Below are 21,891 nucleotides of genomic sequence, written 5' to 3'. Positions count from 1 at the left end.
TAATAAACCGGTAGGAGTCTCCGTCAAAACCCAACTTACCCATAAAAAAAAAATGAAATTATGTTTGTGGTTCTGTGTAGGGTTTTAAATTTTTTTAAAAAAATATCACTGATGAATATGCATAAATGAATGGAAATATGAATGCATTTTTCTACATTGGTGCCCTCTATTCAAATCTAGGATGCTCCATCAAATTTTGTGTCTATGTATGTTGGGAATGTTATCCTGTTTCCCACCAAGTGTAGTGGAAGGGAATATAGAAACAAGATAAAAAAAAAGAGATTCTTTCACGCTGGGAGACGGCCTAGGCGTTAGAATGAGACAGAGAAAAAGAAAAATGACAGTTTTTCTTGGGGTTTCTCTCGAGGTTGTTTCTCCTGTTGCTCTTGTATACGGCCCTAGTTGAAAGGACAAGGGTTGCGGGTTTTGTTTTAATCCATTGTACTTCTTGTATTTTGATTTCTCATAGTGGTAGATCGCATTCTCATTCGTGGACGCACGCATCTTGGTCTATCCACGTAAAATCTTGGTGTGCATTTAATGTTAGTGTTTATTTTTTCTTTTCAATTTCTTTGTGTATGATCAGATCAGATTTGCCTAGCTGATTTTCTCCACAACATTTGAGTCATGATGTGAAATAATTCCACACATTAGGATATGTATCCAATGGACATGGTCCGGTCCAATTGCTGTGCCCAAATCCTTTCCCCCAACGTTCCAATCGGTGGATCCAACGGACTCTATGGGTCCACCATTGATAGTTTGATACCTCTAAAGATAGAAAGAGAGGGTACTAGGGTCCATTAACTCACAACCCTGAACCCAAAGAATGGGAGTCCAGAGAGAGAGAGAGAGAGAGAGAGAGAGAGAGAGAGAGAGAGAGAGAGAGAGAGAGAGAGAGGAGCATGAAATCCCACTCCAATGAAGTGGATTGGAGTATGATATCCAAGAACTTTGGTCTCCAACCATTGAAAAGATTTCAAGTGCCAATAGGCCCAATTCTCTCGGGAAGGCAAAAAAAGCCCTATTTCCAATCGTAAGCAAGAAATTTTTAATCAATTAAAAAGCAACCCGTACTTCATATCAAAATTACCATAACACCCTCATCCAATCTTATTAATCAACACCAACAAATCCTAAAATGAAAAAGAAAAAGAAAAGAAAAGACCAAGTAATTTGAGCTAGCATAATACAACGAAATCTTCTTACCAATAACCACGGTGAACCCTCCTAGATCCGGGCAGCTTGACCGTCCAAAATTTCCCAACTAGTTTTTACCCGCTGCCCAGACCGTACATCTTAGCTTATCTACAGTTTCATATACGGATTTTCGTCCTAACCCGAGTTCGTCCGAAATAAATAGGTCAAGGCCAAAGAACGGAAGAGAAAAGAAAAAGAAGAAAAAATTAGAAAGTCTCGTTTCCTCTCTCATTGACAGATTGCAAAGGGGAAATAGAAAACAGATAACACGGAGAGAGAGAGAGAGAGGGATCTTCGTCTTCCAAACACTTCCATGACGTATTTCTGTCCGTACCTTCAGTTTTATCTCACTGTATGTTGCTTCAGACGAAGGTTCTGAATCTCATCCCGATCCCCTGCCTGAATTTTTGGATTTCTTTTGGCGGTGAGTTTTTTTTTTTTTTTTTAGTTCTGTTTTGATTTTTTTCTATTTCCAAGGTTTCTGGATTCGAACCCTAGGGTTTCAATTCGGAGTATCTTGTTTTCTTCCCGCGTTTCTTTTCCCGAATTTGAAACCCTACATTGCTTTCGGTTTGATTTTCGCATTGATTCGGTTGAAATCTGTTGTTCTTTTCTGGAAATTAGGGTTTCTGGTTCTTCGCTTGGATCGATCTGTTTCGAGAAGGTGCAGTATGAGCATCGACAGCCCCAAGGAAGGGGAGAATTAGGGTTCGTTCTTGGCCGAGTCCATGGGCGATGGCGGAGTCGCCTGTGTGCCTTCGCAAATTGTTATGGAAAGATTTCCGATTTCTGAGACGCTATGCGGAGGCAATGGCGGTTTCACTTCAAAGTCTCTCCAATTCACAGATAAGCAGCGAAAGCAGCAGCAGAAGAAGAAGAAGAAGAAGAAGATGGAAGTAGAGAAAGAGGAATTCAGTTCTCAGAGAGGGGATTTGGAGAATGGGGTTTTGAATTTGGAGAAAGAGAGCAAAGTGAGAGTAGAGAAGAAGCAATTTGGTTCGGGGAAGGGGAAGAAAAGAGTGGAAAAGGGAGAGTTTGCTTTGGAGAAATTGAGAAAAGGTGAAGTAGAGAAGGGTGAGGTTGTCTCAGAAAAATGGCGGAAAGGAGAAGCAGAAAAAGGGGAAATTGTTCGCGAGAAATGGCGAAAAGGAGAGATGGAGAAGGGGGAGTTCGTATCAGAGAAATGGCGAAAAGGAAAAGTAGAGAGGGGGGATTTTGTTCCAGAGAAATTCTGTAAAGGGGAAGTAGAGAAGGGAGAGTTGATTTCAGATAAATGGAGGAGATGGGAAGTAGACAATTCAGAGTCTGGCTTTGGGAGAGGGCGTAAAACTGAAGTTGAGAAGGGGGAGTTCATCCCTGATAAATGGCGTAGAGGGGAAGTAGAGAAGGGGGAGTTTATACCAGATAAATGGCGAAGGGGGGAGGTGGTGAAGGATGAGTTTAGTTCCCGGAAAGGACGAAAATGGGAAGTAGAGAAGGGAGAGATTGTTATGGAGAAGGGGCTGGAAGGTGATTGTGAGCGCTCATCTAAGAAAGAAAGTAGTAGCATGGAGGAGTTTTCATTAGGTAGGCTAGGAGCGAAAAACCCACCACCTTCTGTGAAATTCTCTGAGGATTTTAGAGTGAGGTCTTCACGCTGGATCGCTGGCCATGAAAGGGGCTCAAAGAGCAGTTCACACTATCAAGATGAGGAATTGGGATCCTATAAGAACGAGCACATTGATAGGAAGAAGAACAGTAAAGATTACACACCAGGTGCCTGTCTGAAACGGCATGCCATCGAGCCTGAGAGCAATAGTCGCAAACACCATGGTGAATTCAGCGACCATTGTTGGTCGAAAAGTCGGAGGATTTCCGTTGACAACAACCGCTCTAGCTATTCAGATAAGTTGTATTCTCGATCTCCGGCTGAACGATCTTATAAAAATTCTTCTACATCAAAGGTTTCTTCCTCGGGCAGGTATTCTTCTAGGCATCGTGACTTGTCTTCATCTTCTAGAAGTGTTCATGATAGGCATGGCTTGAGCCCAGATCATCTAGAGCGGTCCCCACATGACCGGGCCCGCCACTATAATCACAGAGACCGGAGCCCAGGTCATTTAGAGCAGTCCCCACATGACCGGGCCCGCCACTATAATCACAGGGACCGGAGCCCAAGTCATTTCGAGCGGTCCCCACATGACCGGGCCCGCCAATATAATCATAGGGAACGGAGCCCACCTCACACAGGTTATTTGGAGCGGTCCCCACGTGACCGGGTTCGGTACCATGATCACAGGGACCGGAGCCCTGCTTATTTGGAACGATCCCCACATGTCCGAGTCCAGCACTGTGATCAAAGGGAACAAACACCTTCTTACTCAGAGCGATCATCACGTGATCGGGGGCGGACCCACGATCATCGGGATACAAACAAGAAGAGCGGAGTCAGTGAGAGGCAGCACAATCGGTATGGAAACCAAGGGCATGAAGAGAGGATCGAGCGGAGGGACACCTCCAATGGTATAGATTCTCACAGGCATTCCTCTACCGCTAGACAATCACACGGCGGTAACAGTCTCAGTAGCAGTATCAGTTGTCCTGACAAAAATGTTGAGGATCAATTTCACAAGGAAAAAGAGTCACAGAATTCAACTGCAGTTTGCAGTGAGCCTACTCCTCAGGTTAATGAAGCTCCTGAAGAGTTGCCATCAATGGAAGAGGATATGGACATATGTGACACACCGCCTCATGTCCCACTAGTGACTGGGATGAACTTAGGCAAATGGTTTTATCTTGATCATTTTGGCATAGAACAAGGGCCCTCTAGATTGTGTGACCTCAGGAAGCTTGTGGAAGATGGGGTTCTTCAGTCAGATCATTTGATAAAGCATTCTGAGTGCAACCGGTGGGTAACTGTTGAACATGCCGCCTCTCCCTTGGTGCCTGTTAACTTACCATCCATTGTTTCAGATGCTGTAACGCAGCTGGTGAATCCTCCTGAGGCTCCTGGGAATTTATTGGTGGATGTCGGAGATGTCGGACAACCTGGTAATCGGCAGAGTCAGAGTCAGGAACCATCAGTCTCTTTGTTGCAGCCAGTGCAGAAACTGGATGGAAGTTTGGCTGCATCAGAATCTTTGGAGGATCTCCACATAGATGACAGAATTGGGACTCTGTTAAACGGTCATACTCTTATTCCTGGGAGGGAACTCGAGACAGTTGGAGGTAGTTTTCCTGTTTTAAAGTTTACTTTTCATTTCAGTCATCTGTTGCATATTTTTTGATTGTATTTGTTGCTGCTTTCTGGGAATATTATCCTTGCAGAGGTTTTGCACATGACATTTGAGCATGCAGAATGGGATAAGTGGGGTGGTTCTGAAGGTACGATATGTTTTTTTTTTTTTTTTTGAAAGGTACGATATGCCATTACTGTTGTTTATGTTTTCCTTTTATGTGAAGTGACCCTGGTGATTTGTGAACTATGTCATTGACATCCCATGTTTGCTGGTGTTTCATATCTGTGTTTTAAGTAACACAGTGTGAACACAACGTCAGCGTACTGTGAATTACAAATTGTTAAAGATTTTTTCCCCAAATTCCTTTACACCTTTCATCCAGGATTATATTGATAAACATCAAGTAACACATTTTTGAAAAATATGGCGTATGCTTTTCTTTCTTTTTCCCCTCTTTTTTAAAATCACCAGATGGGGGGTTTATTGTGTGGTTTTGCAGGTTTTACAAGGTTTCAAGGTGGCCCTGGTGAGCCATCTGCACATCCAAGAGATGAGGAATTTGGTGAAACTAGTGAAACTAGATTGGTTGCACCTTCTGAGAAGGAATGCTTTTTTCCCAGCTATGACTCTAGTGATTGGATTGGCAGCCTGTGGTCCTGCAAGGGTGGTGACTGGAAGAGGAATGATGAAGCAGTGCAAGATAGATTTTTTAAAAGGAAACTCGTCCTGAATGAAGGTTACCCTCTTTGTCAGATGCCAAAGTCTGGTTATGAGGATCCCCGTTGGCACAGAAAGGATGATCTGTACCATCCTTCACGCAGTAGAAGGCTTGAGATGCCCTGTTGGGCTTTTTCTTGGGCAGAAGAGAAGAATGAAAGCAATGGTGAAGTGACCAAAAACATGCTCGCAAGCAGATCAAGTCAACTTAAGCCATTGGTTGCAAGAGGAGTGAAAGGGACTATCCTACCAGTAGTAAGAATAAATGCATGTGTGGTCAAGGACCATGGTCCTTTGCTATGTGACTCTCGTATGAAAGTTAAAAGTAATGAGCGGCATACTTCAAGGTCTGTTCGGTCTTTCTCTGCAAGTAGTGACAACAAGAGTTCATTCACTGAAGGCGTTGTTCAATCCAAAAAGGTTGATGGACATGAATTACAAGCCTTGCTCAAGTGCAGAGCCGATATTAACACTCCAACGGACCATGTTTGCACAGTAGACGAATTACAGTTAAGTTTAGGGGATTGGTACTACCTAGATGGTGCTGGCCATGAACATGGCCCAACATCATTTTCAGAGCTCCAGGCTTTAGCTGCTCAAGGTATTATCCAGAAGCATAGCAGTGCCTTTAGAAAAATTGATAAGATATGGGTACCGATTACTTGTGGAGCTGCCCATACCCAAGAAGAAAAAGGGTCATCAGCTGCTGATTCTTCTGCTGATGCTTCTCTCCCTCAGTCACAGGTTGCCCATAGTTTGATCGACATGGCTTCAAGTTCATTTCACAACTCACATCCACAATTCATTGGTTATACACGTGGAAAGCTGCATGAATTAGTTATGAAATCTTACAAGAGTCGAGAGTTCGCTGCAGCTATAAATGAGGTCTTGGATCCGTGGATCAGTGCGAAGCAGCCAAAAAAGGAATTGGACAAACACTTCCCATTTAATTCATCAATCACAAAAAGTTCTACTGCCCTTGCTCATGATTCATCAGTGAACAAGTTCCGGAAATCAGGTATAACTCCAACTTGCAGGAAATGTTCTTCCCTGGTCACCCATCCATTTCTCTATGTGGTGAAACATTCTCTGTTATTATTATTTTTTTTTCATTTTTTTTTTGGGTTTTGTAAGTTTGAGATTTGTGATATTCTTTTTGTGGTGTATTGCCTGAAAGCAGAGGATGATGTACCTGGGGTTTACAAAGATAACATTCGTGCTGGAAAAAGAGGTCGATTGCTGTTTGATGAAAGTGAAGAAGACTATGAAATGGATGAGGACTTACAGACAAGTCAGAAGAATGACTTTTTGTTTGAGGAATTATGTGGCGAAGCTGCCATTGGTGGAGAAAATAGCGTGGGTTCCCAAATTGAGACAGAGAGCTGGGGTTTGCTGAATGGGCGCATATTGGCGAGGGTGTTCCATTTTCTGAGGAGTGACTTGAAGTCCCTTGCCTTTTCTGCTGCTACCTGTAAATGTTGGAACACCGCTTTGAAGTTTTACAGGGATATTTCTAGACAGGTCGACTTCTCATCTGCAGGCCCCAACTGTAAAGATTCCATGTTCTCGAATATTATGGTAGGTTTCCTTTGTGTATTATAATTATTTTTGGGCATTTTCCTGTTATCTTGGGTTTAATATATTGTCTTTATTTGGGCTTGCAGAGTGCTTATGACAAAACAAAGATAACGTCTATTATCTTGTTGGGCTGCACAGATGTTAGTACTGGTGCACTTGAAGAAGTTCTCCAATCATTCCCTTGTATATCTTCAGTAGATATCAGAGGTTGCAGTCAGTTTAGAGAGTTGATGCACTCATTTAAAAATGTGAAATGGATAAGAGACCATGATTTACGCAACACCAAAATTCATGAAGAGTCGAATTCAAAGATGAAGAGCCTTAAACACATAACTGAGAAAAACTACTTGAATTCTAAGGCTTCCAAGGCCTCTAGTTCTCATTTGGATGGCTCTGGTGAACTGGGAGTTTCTTCTGATCACTACCCCAATTTGGATAGGAAGGATCCAGGCAGCCACACATTTTGGCAGAGTTGTTACAAGCGTACAAAACTAGTTGATGCTAGAAAGTCCTCATTGGTTCTTTCAAGGGATGCCCAGATGAGGCGGTGGCTTCGCAGGAAATCTGAGAATGAATATAAGAGGATGGAAGAATTTCTTGCTGTCAGTCTGAAAGACATCATGAGGGATAATACCTTTGAGTTTTTTATAGCGAAGGTATACCTCAACTGTTGGTACTTAATTATGGAGACACACCCTAATCCACTTCTGTTGGATTTTTTGTGTTTTCATCCCTTGGATTCTTATCACTTTTATCTGATCAGGTTGCAGAAATTGAAGATAGGATGAAGAATGGTTATTATATTCGCCATGGATTGAAATCTGTCGAGGAGGATATTACTCGAATGTGCCGGGATGCGTTAAAGTGAGCTTGCTTGCTCAATTTGATGCTTTAAAATTTAGACCGATTCAGAGGGTGCTCCTGATTTTAAAGAAAATGACCTTGAATTCCTGAATTCCAAAACTTCCCCCAGAATGATGAAAGCTGTCCATGAAGTTCTTTCTTTAGATTCCTATTGAAAATTTGAAACCATTGTTTAAAAACTCCCCGAGTCAACACTAGTTCTCTAGCCCAAGTTTTGCCCTACCAAGGTGATGTACATCACAAGGCAATCAAAACCTCTCTGACTCGCTTGAGTTAATAAAAATTGACCATGTCAATCACTGATTCGTGCGAGTTGACTCCATTTTATCTAATCCGATTTCTTGTTGAAGTCCAAGTTTTGAAATATTGATTGAAATGGTACTCCTACATTGTGGAAGGACTGCTTTAAATTTTAGAATTTCCAGGTGTTTGTAATGATTTTCTGGAAAGTAGGCTCTGTGCTCAATTTTATTAAAGTGTCTCCATTTTTGTACAGCTTAAAAGCTCCAAATCAAATTGCTGACTCACCCAAGTCAATTCCCTTTTACCTTGATCGAGTCTGCATCTTGCCCTACCAAGTGAACCAATACTCAGTTGGCTCGCCCAAGTTAGGACCACATCAGTCTCTGCCTCATCCAAATCAACTGCCTTCTACCTTGGCCGAGTTATCGCACAAGTCCGAGTTTTGAAACACTTATTTTGTGTCACTAAGCGCTTTAAATACCCCTTTCTTGATTTTTTTTGTGTGTGTTTTATGCTACACATTTTCTAATTACATAGATTTTGTCAATGCAGAGCAAAGAATCGGGATATGAAGCACATTATCATGTTGTTTTTCCAACTGGTCACAAGCTTGGAAGAGAGTTCTAAGTCATTTAATGAAAGAGATGAAATGATAAAGAGGTTAAAAGATAGTCCAGTTTCAGGGGTTTCTTCAGCAGCCTCCAAGTATAAAAAGAAACACAAATTTATTAGTGAAAGGAGAGGTGTAATTAGGAGTAATGGGACATCGTATGTCAATGGTGGCATTGATTGTGGAGGCTATGCATCCGATCGGGAAATTAGAAAGCGATTATCCAAATTGAATAAAAGGGCTTTGGATTCAGAAAGTGACACTTCTGATGACCATGACGTTTCCGAGGAAGATGGTAGGGGTGATGGTGTGTCTACTGATTCAGATACAGAAAGTGACCTGGACATCCGTTCAGAAGGCGGTAATGGGGATTTAAGAAATGGAACTCCATTCATGGTAGATGAGGCGTTGGATTCTATGACTGAAGACCGCGAATGGGGTGCTCGCATGACAAAAGCAAGCCTGGTTCCCCCTGTTACTCGTAAGTATGAAGTCATTGACCGGTATGTTGTCATAGCAGATGAGGAGGAAGTGCACCGGAAGATGAGGGTTGCTTTACCAGATGATTATGCTGAAAAACTCACTGCACAGAAAAATGGTGCTGAGGAGTTGGATATGGAAATTCCTGAAGTAAAGGATTATAAACCTAGAAAAAAGCTTGGAGATGAGGTCCTTGAACAGGAAGTTTATGGTATAGATCCTTATACTCACAATCTTATTCTTGACTCTATGCCAGAAGGTTCAGAATGGCCACTTTTGGAGAAGCATTTGTTTATTGAAGAGGTAAGTCTGTGATTATCAGCAATTATTTGTTCATTTATTTATTTCTTCTGCATATGAATCATCGGACCAGTGGCTTTTCTTGTAGGTTCTTTTGCGAACTTTGAATAAGCAAATCAGACACTTCACCGGTACTGGGAACACTCCTATGATATATCCTTTGCGACCTGTTGTTTTAGAGATGCTAGATACTGCCGAGGAAGGTGGTGATACACGCATTACGAAAATGTGTCAAAGTATCTTAAAGGCCATGCAAAATCGTCCTGATGACAATTATGTTTCTTATAGAAAGGTATGCATGTTTGTTGTTCGAACTGCCATTATCTGGACTATTTATACCTCTTCATATGTTATTGTTGTTTTCATTTCACCTTCACTCACTCTATGCTTCTCTTCTTATGATACTTGCCTTTTGGGTTTTGTTGGGATCAGGGACTTGGAGTGGTTTGCAACAAAGAGTCTGGTTTTGGCGAAGAGGATTTTGTTGTGGAGTTCTTGGGAGAGGTATATATATGTAATAAGTTGTTGATAGTCTTGGTTATTAAGCCTCGTGCATTATGTCTTATCATTGAACCGCTCAAAGATAACTCGCTTATTCATCTTTAAACATGAAGTATTAATTATCCTTTTTACATGGATCTGAGTTCACATTTCTACACTCTTGGAAGTTGGAAAATTATTGTAAGCTTTTGTTCTTCTAATTGATTAATCATAATGTGGAGCTAACTCATTATGGCTGCTAAACTACCATACCCTGAGATAATTCTTTTATTTTTTGCTGTGTTACCAGGTACGAATATTGATGTTAGTAAAATTTAGGTACTTGTTCTTAATTCTGACACAATCTAATCTCCAAAAGGGGACTGCAGTGATATAATAACTCATTCTCTAATCAATTTCCTAATAGCTTTAAGAATAAAAGTTGAGCAATTTCTCACAAGATACAAATACCAAGAGTCTGAAAATACAGGAGTTTTTGAACATTCATTAGAAAATGTTATAGATTTTAATTCTAATGGATTTTTACGAAGTACCACCTTCAGTTTTTTGTTATTTTTAAATGACCACTCCTTGGTTTCAGAATTTTAAAACGCCATCTATTCTTTACTCATATTTTCCCAATCGACAACATGCAGTCAGTTTGTTATGGAATTATTGAACACTGACAACAATTGAGTTTGGAAGAAAATGCCCCCCCCCCCCCCTCCTCTCATGAACATAATCTAGTTTTAATTTAAAATAAGAATAATAAAGAGGGTCACTTTTCCATTTCAAAAATAAAGAGGGTCACTTTTAATCGAAATATCTTTTCTTAGAAGTCTTCTTGTGTGGATGACCCATCACTGATTTAGAAAGGATTTCATTTACATTTCTTTATAAGTTATGTTCAACTAAGTCTATATTTTTATTCAAAAATCCTGCCAAGGTTCATGAATAAGGACATGCTCTTATATGCAACATGTTCTTCATATTTCCTTTTTTTAATGTGCTTCTTCCCCGTTTCTTTTGGGGGCTTGTGAACGATATCTATATGCCACATTTTTTTGTGTATATTAGTTATTTTTGTTAAGTATTCTTGGTTCTACTTTTCAGACATCTTGCCACATAGAACGTTTGACATGCGAAATTATTTTGATGAATTATGAAGATGACCATTTTATTGCATTTCCTTCTATGCTTTTAGGTTTATCCTGCTTGGAAATGGTTTGAGAAGCAGGATGGTATTAGGTCTTTGCAAAAAAACAACAAAGATCCAGCACCTGAGTTCTACAATATATATTTGGAGAGGCCAAAGGTGTTTTGCTTACTTCTGCAAGTTATTACGTATGGTTTATTGTACATGATTGCTTCCGCATGTTTTCACAGAACAAATTCATTTGTCATCTTTTTATCTGGCAGGGCGACCGTGATGGATACGATTTGGTTGTTGTTGATGCTATGCACAAGGCAAACTATGCAAGCCGAATTTGTCACTCTTGTCGACCTAATTGTGAAGCAAAGTAAGTTCTATTAATGATTCCATTTTTATGACTTGCTATATTTGGGTATGGATGCACACAAAAGAAAAAGATAGTGCAATACCATCAGAACAATTAGTTAGCATTATTAGAATATTACAATCAGAGTGTATAAATGATATTTGTGAGTTGTGACTTGCTGAATCTTGGATGACTTGATTGAGTAGGTCAAATGCTTGTAATTTTCAGTGCAATTTTCACTTTTGATGATGGCTAAATCAGGATGACAACACACTGTATACAAATTTGCTTCATTATACGCATGAAGGAAGTCACTGATATTTTTTGATGTTTTTGGGGGGTTTTGGTGATCATCTGTGGTTTTTATACTGATCTATCCACTCCATGTAAACAGAGTTACTGCTGTAGATGGCCAGTACCAGATTGGAATCTACACTGTACTTCCCATTGGATATGGCGAGGAGATCACCTTTGATTATAACTCTGTAACAGAGGTTTGCCTTTTCTTTTAAGTGCCTTTCTTAATGAAGGATACCATATATTACTAATTCACGTAATTGCGCAAAAAATGTCTAGTATACAAGGAATCCCTCAAAGAGCTCATCCAAATGGTTTGAGCTTCCTGGGGTAAGAAAAAAGAAAAAGAAAAAATCCTCCCTCTCCTCACTTCCCTGATCTCATCCAGGAATTTGGCTAGTCTCTATGGTCCATCGCTAAAGCCCTTGTCCCATTAGATGACATTCGAGTAATCCCCCATAACCTCGAGGGTTCCTTCCATTCTAAGTCCCTTCATAATAAGCATTAATGGATAATTTCTAATTATCAATGTTGCTATTTTGCTGTTGCAGAGTAAGGAAGAGTACGAAGCATCTGTTTGTTTGTGTGGCAGTCAAGTTTGCAGGGGAAGCTATTTGAACCTGACTGGTGAAGGGGCTTTTCAAAAGGTCAAAACTTCAATGCACTTACCTTTGACGGTTTCGCTTGTTTTTTTTGAATATTGTAGCAATTGAATTAAAATTTCTCAGTGGCTTACCTTGGCATTTTAGAAAGATGATTTCCTAGCTTGACATACTGAATCTTAAACCCCCCCTTGCACACTATTGGCATTTTCCCTTTTGTTTCTATTCTTTAAAATGTTTTTTCTCTTTAAAGTATTCACTTTCTACTCTTTAAAATATTCAGGTGTTAAAGGAATGCCATGGGATGCTAGATCGGCATCGGCTGATGCTAGAGGCCTGCGAAGTAAACTCTGTTTCTCAGGAAGATTATATTGACTTGGGAAGGGCTGGTTTGGGCACTTGCTTGCTTGCTGGATTGCCTGATTGGCTAATTGCATATTCAGCTCGTTTGGTATATATATATGTTGGCAGCTTATTCTCATTTCACTTGTAGGATGAGCTGTTCCTGTTTGGCATCTGACACATTGTATTCTGGATGAAGGTGAGGTTTATTAATTTTGAAAGAACAATGCTTCCTGAGGAGATTCTAAATCATAATTTGGAAGAGAAGAGGAAATTCTTTTCAGATATTTGCCTCGAGGTTGAGAAGAGTGATGCAGAGGTTCAGGTGAACTACGTGACTCCAGTTTTGTCCTCTCTCACTCTCTCTCTCTCTATTACTATATTCATGTTTTCTGCGAGCTTTGTTTCTTAATCTTTTTTTTTTTTTTGTGAGCCAGGCTGAGGGTGTCTACAACCAAAGGCTTCAAAATTTGGCCCTTACACTTGACAAGGTGACTGGGTTTACTAAATGTTCCTATATGCAGCCCATCTTGCATCTTTTATAATATCTCAAAGCAAGTTTCTTGTACGCCTTATTTAAGAATTTTTTTCGGATAAATATTTCTCTGTTTTCAATTGCAAGAAAGCTCATTTAATAAGCTTTGGGTAGCTTCATGCATTTTAATAGCAAAACAATGTCATATTGTGCCAATAAATATTCTGTTTTCATTTGATTAATTTTTGTTGAGAATACAAATTTTGATCAATAGAGAAAATCTGATGCATATTGTAAGTAAATCAGTAGGACTTTGGCCACAACAGGGGTATGGTGATCCATCAATTAAGAATAGCTAAATCATAGACGACAGCATGAGTTGATTGGAATGTTTAATTCCATATGCCCTTTTAGATCGGGAGATTGATTTGGTATAGGATTCCATTTTTCATTAGAAGGCAAGGGGGATAGACTGGTTTGGATAATGAAGTTGGAGGACATGTTTTCCGTGCGGTGATTTACTGATTATACTGCCAGCTTGCCCCGCAGGTTGCCATCTCCCTTTAGAAGGGTCTGGAGAGTATCTGCTTAGCGAAGGGTGATTTACTTTTGCTGGTTCATGTGTTTGTATGAAAATTTTAACAGTAGATGATCTTCGTAGTCGTGAAAAGATTATTGTCAATCATTGCACCATGGGCAAGGTTTTAAATTTCGGTTTCGGTACCGATTTCGGACCCCACTGAAATCAAAATTTCAGGCCGAAATTCCGAGATTTCGGCCGAAATTTGGTAAAGGCGCCAAATTTCAGTTTCGGTCAATTTCGGATTTCGGTCGAAATTTAAAACCATGACCACCATGTGTCTCGCTTCGGGTGAGACAATTGATCATTTGTTTATCCATTATATTTTTGTTCATGATGTTTGAGGTTACATTTTCAAAGTGTTTGGACTTTGGTTCTTCCCGGTCATGTTTCTGAGTTGTTTGATTTCTAGGTCTTTGCACATTGGCTTTCTAAGGGTCGCACTCTCTGGGGCTTGTTGCTCCTCACCTTGCTCTGGCTTGTTTGGAAGGAAAGAAACAAAAAAGCTTTCAAAATAGTGTCAAAAGGGGTCTGGGTCATTCAGCAACAGATCCTCTGATGTAGTGCAGTGGGTAGTGGTCCTCTGCATTTTCAAAGGTGTCTCGGAATCCACCATTCGTCGATCGTGGGAGATCGGGCTGGGCCGGATTTGGGTGAAGCCTCCCACCTCTAAGATGGGTTCCTCCCCCCTCTCTTCCTCGCCTCGCCTTCCCCTCTGCCTCTCCTCTCTGTGATGTTCTTGATGTTTAATTTCGATGGTTCTAGCTTAGGGAATCTTTGTCCTGCGGGTGTTGGGGGTCTTCTTTGTAGTGCGGAGGCCGTGATTGGAGCTTGTGATTATAATAAGGCAGAGGTCCAACCTTTGCTTAGGGGAGCTTGATTCATTCATCAGGATTTGTTAGACTCGCTTATCGCTGAGAGGGACCCTCTTGATGTCCTCTGGTGGGTTAGAAATGGTGATACTTACCCTTGGAGATTTGCCAACACTATTGAGGTCTTAGACATGGTTAAGGCACACGACATTTATTTTTTCAGAATATTTTGACAGGTAGGTCATTTTGCTCGATCTGGAGTTAAGAGTGTCTCTTTAGATGTTTGATTACCTTCTTGGTGTTTTTTTGGGTGTAGTTTCTCCATCTTGGTCATGGGTTTTTTTATCCCTTAATTAATTCATCACCATAAAAAAGAGTAGAAAACGAGTATTTGTTTTGTTATCATCTTATATTTTTAGATAATTGAAGCTTCCGATTCATCTAGAAAAAAAAAAATGATGTTATAACAATGATTCTACCTTGCAGTAAGTTTTATACAGGTACATGCATGTTGCTTAGCTTTTTTTTAAAGATGACATTTTATTCATGACCGAAAGTGTAACACGGGGACAAGGTGTCCCAACAAGAAGGTACAGCGATCTCAATCCACCTAAGCTCTACATTCCCTCCCTCTCTAACTTGGGGCTGAATTCAATAATCTCTAGTTCCTCCTGCACTCCATCCTTTGCTATTTTATCCGCCTTGTCAATTGCCGATTGATGAAATCTCGAGTTAATTATCCGCACTAGATCTCTAATTTGAGCTTTAATCCCTGCGAGCTTCCACTGGCCAAGACATATGAGTCATATGACGAGCATCACCTTTTTGGTTTTTCCTTGATTAGCCAATTTATCCTGAAGCCATTATAGAAAAAGCCAATTTATCCTGAAAGGTAAAAAAGGGTACAGTACCCATCAATGATTAGGGGGCCTCATCCCGCCTTGATACACCATTTTAGGCCCCAAAGTAAAGTTATAACGTCACCTTCATTTGCATCGCACGTACCTGCAGGCCTTGTGAATGTCATCAACTGTTTTCCACTTGAATCCCGTAAGATGCCACCAATTCCTGCTTGCCCTGGGTTTCCTTATAGAACCGTCCTCAAAATCTAGTTTCAACCAACCTGCAGGTGGCGGATTCCATCTTGGTGCAGCTATTCTTTTCTCTCCTCTTTTGCTAACTATCATTTTCCATTTCCTTAAATATATCCCTTAGTGTAACTTGCAGCCAACTTATCTCTCTTTTTTTTTTTGAAAAATTACGTTTTATTCTATAAAAGAGAAAACGGGGACAAGCAGTCCCTGAAACAACAATCAACAAAATACAGAAGTGATTAAATGACAGCACAGGTATCACAAATTTCCAATTAAGTGATCCTCAACACTAACAATCATATCCGCCTGTAGTGCCCCTTCTTTAGCAAGTTGATCCACCACAGAATTTGCAGGAAACTTATCTCATGCCCAAAAAATAAGATCCAGTTTATTTCAAAGGTTATTCTTCCCCAACTTTTTGCTTCCTCCTTGAAAATTCTGCTCTCTCTCTCTCTCTCTCTCTCTCTCTCTCCTTGTATGTCAAATGAGAGCATAAGATAACATCTTCCTCAACGTTTGGCATGCTTCACAAAAGGTCCGCTTGTCTCCAGTTCGTCAAAATCTTTCTTAAGAGTTTTGGTCCAATTTAACAATGCATGTAGTTCGTTGATTTCATGTCTTTTTAATTAAATTTTGCTAGTGTTCCCCCTTTTTTCAGACTGTAAATCACTTTTCAGGTAAGATATGTCATGAGATGTGTTTTCGGGGATCCAAAAAAAGCTCCACCACCATTAGAGATGCTTAGTTCCGAAGCTTTGGTTTTCGTCCTCTGGAAAGGGGAGGGCTCACTAGTGGAGGAACTACTTCAATCCATGGTTCCACACATGGATGCAGACTTATTAAATGATCTAAAGTCCAAGATTAATGCTCATGATCCATCTGGTTCTGTTGACCTTCAGAAAGAGCTTCGGAAGTCTTTATTATGGTGAGATCCTGTTGCAGTTCGTTCCATTTGTTACAACCAACATATATATATATATATATATATATATATATATATATATATATATATATATATATATATATATATATATATATATATATATTGAAATCTAACTATTTTATTTGTTATCCGTTGCTCTGATTCCAGGTTGAGGGATGAAATCCGAAATCTTCGATGTTCATACAAGTGCCGGCATGATGCTGCTGCTGACTTGATTCACATCTATGCCTATACAAAATGCTTCTTCAAAGTTCGGGTGAGTCTTTTTTCTATCCAACTTAAAAATCTAAAAAAAAAATTGGACACTATATTGTTTAGTGGTTGAATATTGTGCTTGATCACCCATGCAGGATTATAGGACCGTGACATCCCCGCCAGTTTATATTAGCCCTCTCGACATGGGTCCCAAGTATGCCGATAAATTGGGGTCTGGTTTCCAGGAATACTGCAAAACCTATAGTGAAAACTATTGCTTAGGGCAGTTAATTTATTGGCATAACCAGACCTATGCAGAGCCTGATTGTAACTTAGCAAGAGTGAGAAGAGGTTGTTTGTCATTGCCAGAAGTTGCATCCTTCTACGAGAAGTCTCAAAAGCCATCCCGGAGGCTCGACTATGGCCCAAGAACAGTTAAATTTATGTTGTCCATAATGGTAAGCCCCACCAAAATTCAATATTTGGTTTTGTGGTTGTTTTCTATTTCTGTATTTTGCTGCTTTGATACAAACAGATGTTCTTCTCGAGGATTCTACTCTAGGAAACTGACTCAACCTCTCCTGTATTATACTCTCTCTCTCTCTCTCTCTCTCTATATATATATATATATATATATATATATAAAAGAGAGAAAGAATAGTGTTTCTGAGCTCATAAGCTTATCTGAGCTCGAGCTCAGAAAGAGGTGTGGGCCCATATTTTTGGGGGATCCAAAGCATTCATTTGGAAGCTCCTATCATAGATAGCGTGTCCACAAAAAATCAGCTCCATTGGATCATCCTAACCCTTCCATTTGTGGAGGGAAAAATGTGCAGATTTTTGGAGAAACAGTATTTGTCCATTTTCCCTCCATAGATGGAAGGGTTAGGATGATCCTATGGACCTGATTTTTGGTACACACCCTATCCATGATAGGGCCTTTTAAATGAATGCTTTGGATCCCCCCCAAAAACATGGGCCCACATGAGTTTTTGACGCTCTAACTCAGATAATCTATCTGAGCTAGAGCTCAGAAACACTATTCTCATTCGAGAAAACGGTTTCTACACACAAGTGTAGATAAGTTATCTACACACTAGCTTAAAATACGGAGGAGGGCATATTGTTTGGGTGATCCAAACCATTCATTTGATTGGCCCTCACATAGATAGGGTGTCCATAAAAAATCAGCTCCATAGGATCATCCCAACCCTACGATTTGTGGAGGTAAAATGGACGTGTATAAACCTTCACAAATCTGTCCACTTTTTGCCTCCACGGTTCGAAGGGTTAGGATGATCCTATGGAGCTGATTTTTTGTGGACACCTTATCTATGTGAGGGCCAATCAAATGAATGGTTTAGATCACCCAAACAAATGTGTGCCTCCACTGTATTTTAAGCTAGTGTGTAGATAACTTATCTACACTTGTGTGTAGAAACCGTTCTCTCATTCTCATATATATATATATATATATATATATATATATATATATATATATAGAGAGAGAGAGAGAGAGAGAGAGAGAGAGAGAGAGAGAGAGAGAAGTGTAGCTACACGTACGAGTAGCTAACTTAGCTACTCCGTCGGCTTAAAATACAGTGGGGCCCAAATTGTTTCGGTGATGCAAACCATTCATTTGATGGGCCCTCACATAGATAGGGTGTGCCCAAAAAATCAGCTCCATAGGATCATCCCAACCCTACGATTTGTGGAGGCAAAAATGGACGTGTTAAAACCTTCACAAATCTGTCCATTTTTGCCTCCACAGTTTGAGGGGTTGGGATGATCCAATGGAGCTGATTTTTTGGGCACACCCTATCAATGTGAGGGCCTACAAATGAATGGTTTGGATCACCCAAACAATGTGGGCCCACTGTATTTTAAGTTGACGGAGTAGCTAAGTTAGCTATCCGTACGTGTAGCTACACTTTTCTCACATATATATATATATATATATATATATATATATATATATATATATAGAGAGAGAGAGAGAGAGAGAGAGAGAGAGAGAGAGAGAGAGAGAGGGGTTCCTGCTAACGTTAACAGGTAAGCTTACCTGCTAACGTTAGCGTAAAACAATGTGGGCCCACATTGTTGGGGGATCCAAAGCATTCATTTGGAAGGCCCTTTCATGGATAGGGTGTCCACAAAAAACCAGCTCCATTGGATCATCTTGGGTTCCTGCTAACGTTAACAGGTAAGCTTACCTGCTAACGTTAGCGTAAAACAATGTGGGCCCACATTGTTGGGGGATCCAAAGCATTCATTTGGAAGGCTCTTTCATGGATAGGGTGTCCACAAAAAACCAGCTTCATTGGATCATCTTAGGATGTCAATTTGTGGGGTGAAAAAATGGGCAGATTAGTGGACAAACAATAGCTGTCCATTTTCACCCTCACAAATGGACATCCTATGATGATCCAATGAAGCTGATTTTTGGTACACACCTCATCCATGATGGGGCCTTTCAAATGAATGCTTAGGATCAGCCCAACAATGTGGCCCACCCTTTTTTACGCTAACATTAGCAGCTAAGCTAGCTGCTAACGTTAGCAGGAACCCTTTCCTCATATATATATATATATATATATATATATATGAGAAAACGGTTCCTACACATATGTGTAGAGAGTTCTCTACACACTAGCTTAAAATACAGTGGGGGCCCACATTGTTTGGGTGATCCAAGCCATCCATTTTAAAGGCCCTCACATAGATAGGGTGTCTACAAAAAATCAGATCCATAGGATCATCCCAACCCTACGATTTGTGGAGGTAAAATGGATGTCTTTAAACCTTCACAAATTAGTCCATTTTTGCCTCCACAGTTCGAATGGTTAGGATGATCCTATGGATCTGATTTTTTGTGGACACCCTATCTATGAGAGGGCCTTAAAAATGAATGGTTTGGATCACCCAAATAATGTGGCCCCCACTGTATTTTAAGCTAGTGTGTAGATAACTTATCTACACATGTGTGTAGGAACCGTTCTCTCTCTCTCTCTCTCTCTCTATATATATATATATATATATATATATATATATATATATATATATATATGAGAAAAGTGTTGGTGCGCTTAAGCACACCATTTTTTATTCCTCTCTCTCTCTCTCTCTCTTTATATATATATATATATATATATATATATATATATATATATATATATATATATATAGGAAAGTGTTTCTACACACAAGTGTAGATAAGTTATCTACACACAAGCTTCAAATATAGTGGGGGCTACATTGTTTGGGTGGTCCAAAGCATCCATTTGATTGGTCCTCACATAGATAGGGTGTGCCCAAAAAATCAGCTCCATAGGATCATTTCCCAACCCTACGATTTGTGGAGGTGAAATGGACGTGTATAAACCTTCACAAATCTGTCCATTTTTTGCCTCCACTGTTCGGATGGTTAGAATGATCGTATGGAGCTGATTTTTTGGTCACACCCTATCTATGTGAGGGCCAATCAAATGGATGCTTTGGATCACCCAAACAATGTGGCCCCCACTATATTTGAAGCTAGTGTGTAGATAACTTATCTACATGTGTAGAAACTGTTTCCTCATATATATATATATATATATATATATATATATATATATATATATGTATATGAGAAAAGTGTTCCTGCGCAGCTGCTCAGATAAGTTATCTGAGCAGCTGCTTCAAAAACTCATGTGGCCCCACATTTTTGTGGTGATCCAAAGCATTCATTTGGAAGGCCCTTCCATGGATAGGGTTTGTACCAAAAGTGAGCCCTTTAGCATCATCCTAACTCTGCCATTTGTGGAGAGAAAAAATGGTCAAAAACAGTATCAGTCCATTTTCCCCTCCACCTTTGATTGGGTTAGGATGATCCTATAGGGCTGATTTTTGGTACACACCCTATCCATGGAAGGGCCTTTCAAATGAATGCTTTGGATCACGCCAAAAATGTGGGCCTCATGAGTTTTGAAGTAGTTGCTCAGATAAGCTATCTGAGCAGCTGCGCAGGAACACTATTCTCTCTCTCTCTCTCTCTCTCTATATATATATATATATATATATATATATATTATTATTATTATTTTTTCTACACACTAGTTCTATATATATATATATATATAGACACACACACACTAGTGTGTAGAAAATGTTTTCTCATATATATATATTAAGTGTGGGGTGAGGATTGGTTCTCCGGTTTTCGCAAACGAGTATCTATGTATATATATTTGCAGAGCATTATAAGCAAAATATTAAGAATTGGAAAATAATAATTGAAATGCTTATCACACCATTCTTGTCTCTCTCTAACCAGGAGAAACAGCCCCAGAGACCTTGGCCGAAGGACCGGATATGGTTGTTCAAGAGCTCCGCGCAGATATTTGGCAGTCCGATGCTGGACGCCGCTGTGAATAAATCACCATTGGACAAGGAGATGGCTCATTGGCTAAAGAGCAGGCCTCCTGTATTCCAGGCCAAGTGGGACCGGTGATGCCTATCAATGCATATGTTTTGGAATGATTATTCCATTTTTTTTCTACAGCTTCCCCTTTTGATGGTGGTGAGAAGTTGGTAATCATTTCAAAACATCCGCGGGCTCTCTTCCAATTCCGGTGTACAGTTTTTTTTTTTTTTTTAGAAGTAGAGCATTGATTATTTAGTTGTTCCTCATTTTCATCTCATTCTTGTATCTATTCATCTCAGTGTTCTCTTTGCAGTATCAAATATTCTTGTGGGCATGTTGCTGTGGGATGTTTATAAGGATGACAGTATGGAGTGCCATTACCAAAAAGTACAGGGGGTGAATATGATTTCCATTGATAGTTAACTAAGGTGTTCCACAACTCGGTGTTCTGGATGAATGTGAAGGGAGAGCATAGATTTATTAGTAGGCCACAACTCGGTGTTCTGCAGCCAGCCACTTATAATGCCCCTTGTTGTTGTTGGATCAAATATCAAAGACGCACCTTGATTACGATCTACTAAGCATGGACACCATATAAAATCTCCTAGGGGCCGTTTGGATACGCGGATTTTAGAATCCAGGTTTTTAGTTTGAAAAAAGTGTAAAAGAGGGTTCATGAGGAAGCTGCTGTATGCTGTCGTGACAGCATTTCTTGGATTTTAAGTGAGAAATTAAGTTTTAAAAATCTCTCTTGCATCCTAAGATTTCTAAAACTTGGAAATATGGGAGGATTTGCTACTTGACGGAAAGAAGGGTGAGAAGTCAAAAAACGAGTAAAAAACGATGGCTGGTCCGCTCCCTCTCTTGTCTCTTAGCTACAATTTTGAAGAAATCTTGGATTCTAAAATCTGCGTATCCAAACGGCCTCTTAGTAATCAGCTGTTGAACTTTTCTCGG

The 21,891-nt window shown here is 39.9% G+C and overlaps 1 protein-coding gene across 1 annotated transcript; it reads left to right on the top strand.

Moving 5' to 3' along the window:
• Nucleotides 1–1,347: 1,347 nt before the first annotated feature.
• Nucleotides 1,348–21,357, top strand: LOC143892966 (histone-lysine N-methyltransferase ATXR3-like). The gene is made up of 21 exons (XM_077397887.1): nt 1,348–1,624; nt 1,825–4,407; nt 4,507–4,563; nt 4,918–6,153; nt 6,316–6,713; nt 6,800–7,369; nt 7,477–7,577; nt 8,373–9,213; nt 9,299–9,502; nt 9,643–9,714; nt 10,895–11,005; nt 11,110–11,210; nt 11,584–11,683; nt 12,038–12,133; nt 12,372–12,539; nt 12,630–12,755; nt 12,868–12,921; nt 16,069–16,316; nt 16,482–16,590; nt 16,685–16,987; nt 20,845–21,357. Exons 2-21 carry the CDS (start codon nt 1,929–1,931, stop codon nt 21,019–21,021), a joined length of 7,551 nt encoding a protein of 2,516 aa, XP_077254002.1. The 5' UTR covers nt 1,348–1,624; nt 1,825–1,928; the 3' UTR covers nt 21,022–21,357.
• Nucleotides 21,358–21,891: the final 534 nt, after the last annotated feature.

This window comes from Tasmannia lanceolata, unplaced genomic scaffold (assembly GCF_043159265.1).
Source record: "Tasmannia lanceolata isolate RefF3 unplaced genomic scaffold, GAP_Taslan_0.1 ptg000015l, whole genome shotgun sequence".
Lineage (NCBI taxonomy): Eukaryota > Viridiplantae > Streptophyta > Magnoliopsida > Canellales > Winteraceae > Tasmannia > Tasmannia lanceolata.
This window is presented reverse-complemented; position numbering and strand designations above follow the sequence as displayed.

Coding starts and splice junctions, on each gene's coding strand:
- LOC143892966 (XM_077397887.1), top strand. CDS start 1,929: ATGGGCGATGGCGGAGTCGCCTGTGTGCCTTCGCAAATTGTTATGGAA. Junction 11,006..11,109: donor TATATTTGGAGAGGCCAAAG/GTGTTTTGCTTA, acceptor TTTATCTGGCAG/GGCGACCGTGATGGATACGA. Junction 11,211..11,583: donor CGACCTAATTGTGAAGCAAA/GTAAGTTCTATT, acceptor CCATGTAAACAG/AGTTACTGCTGTAGATGGCC.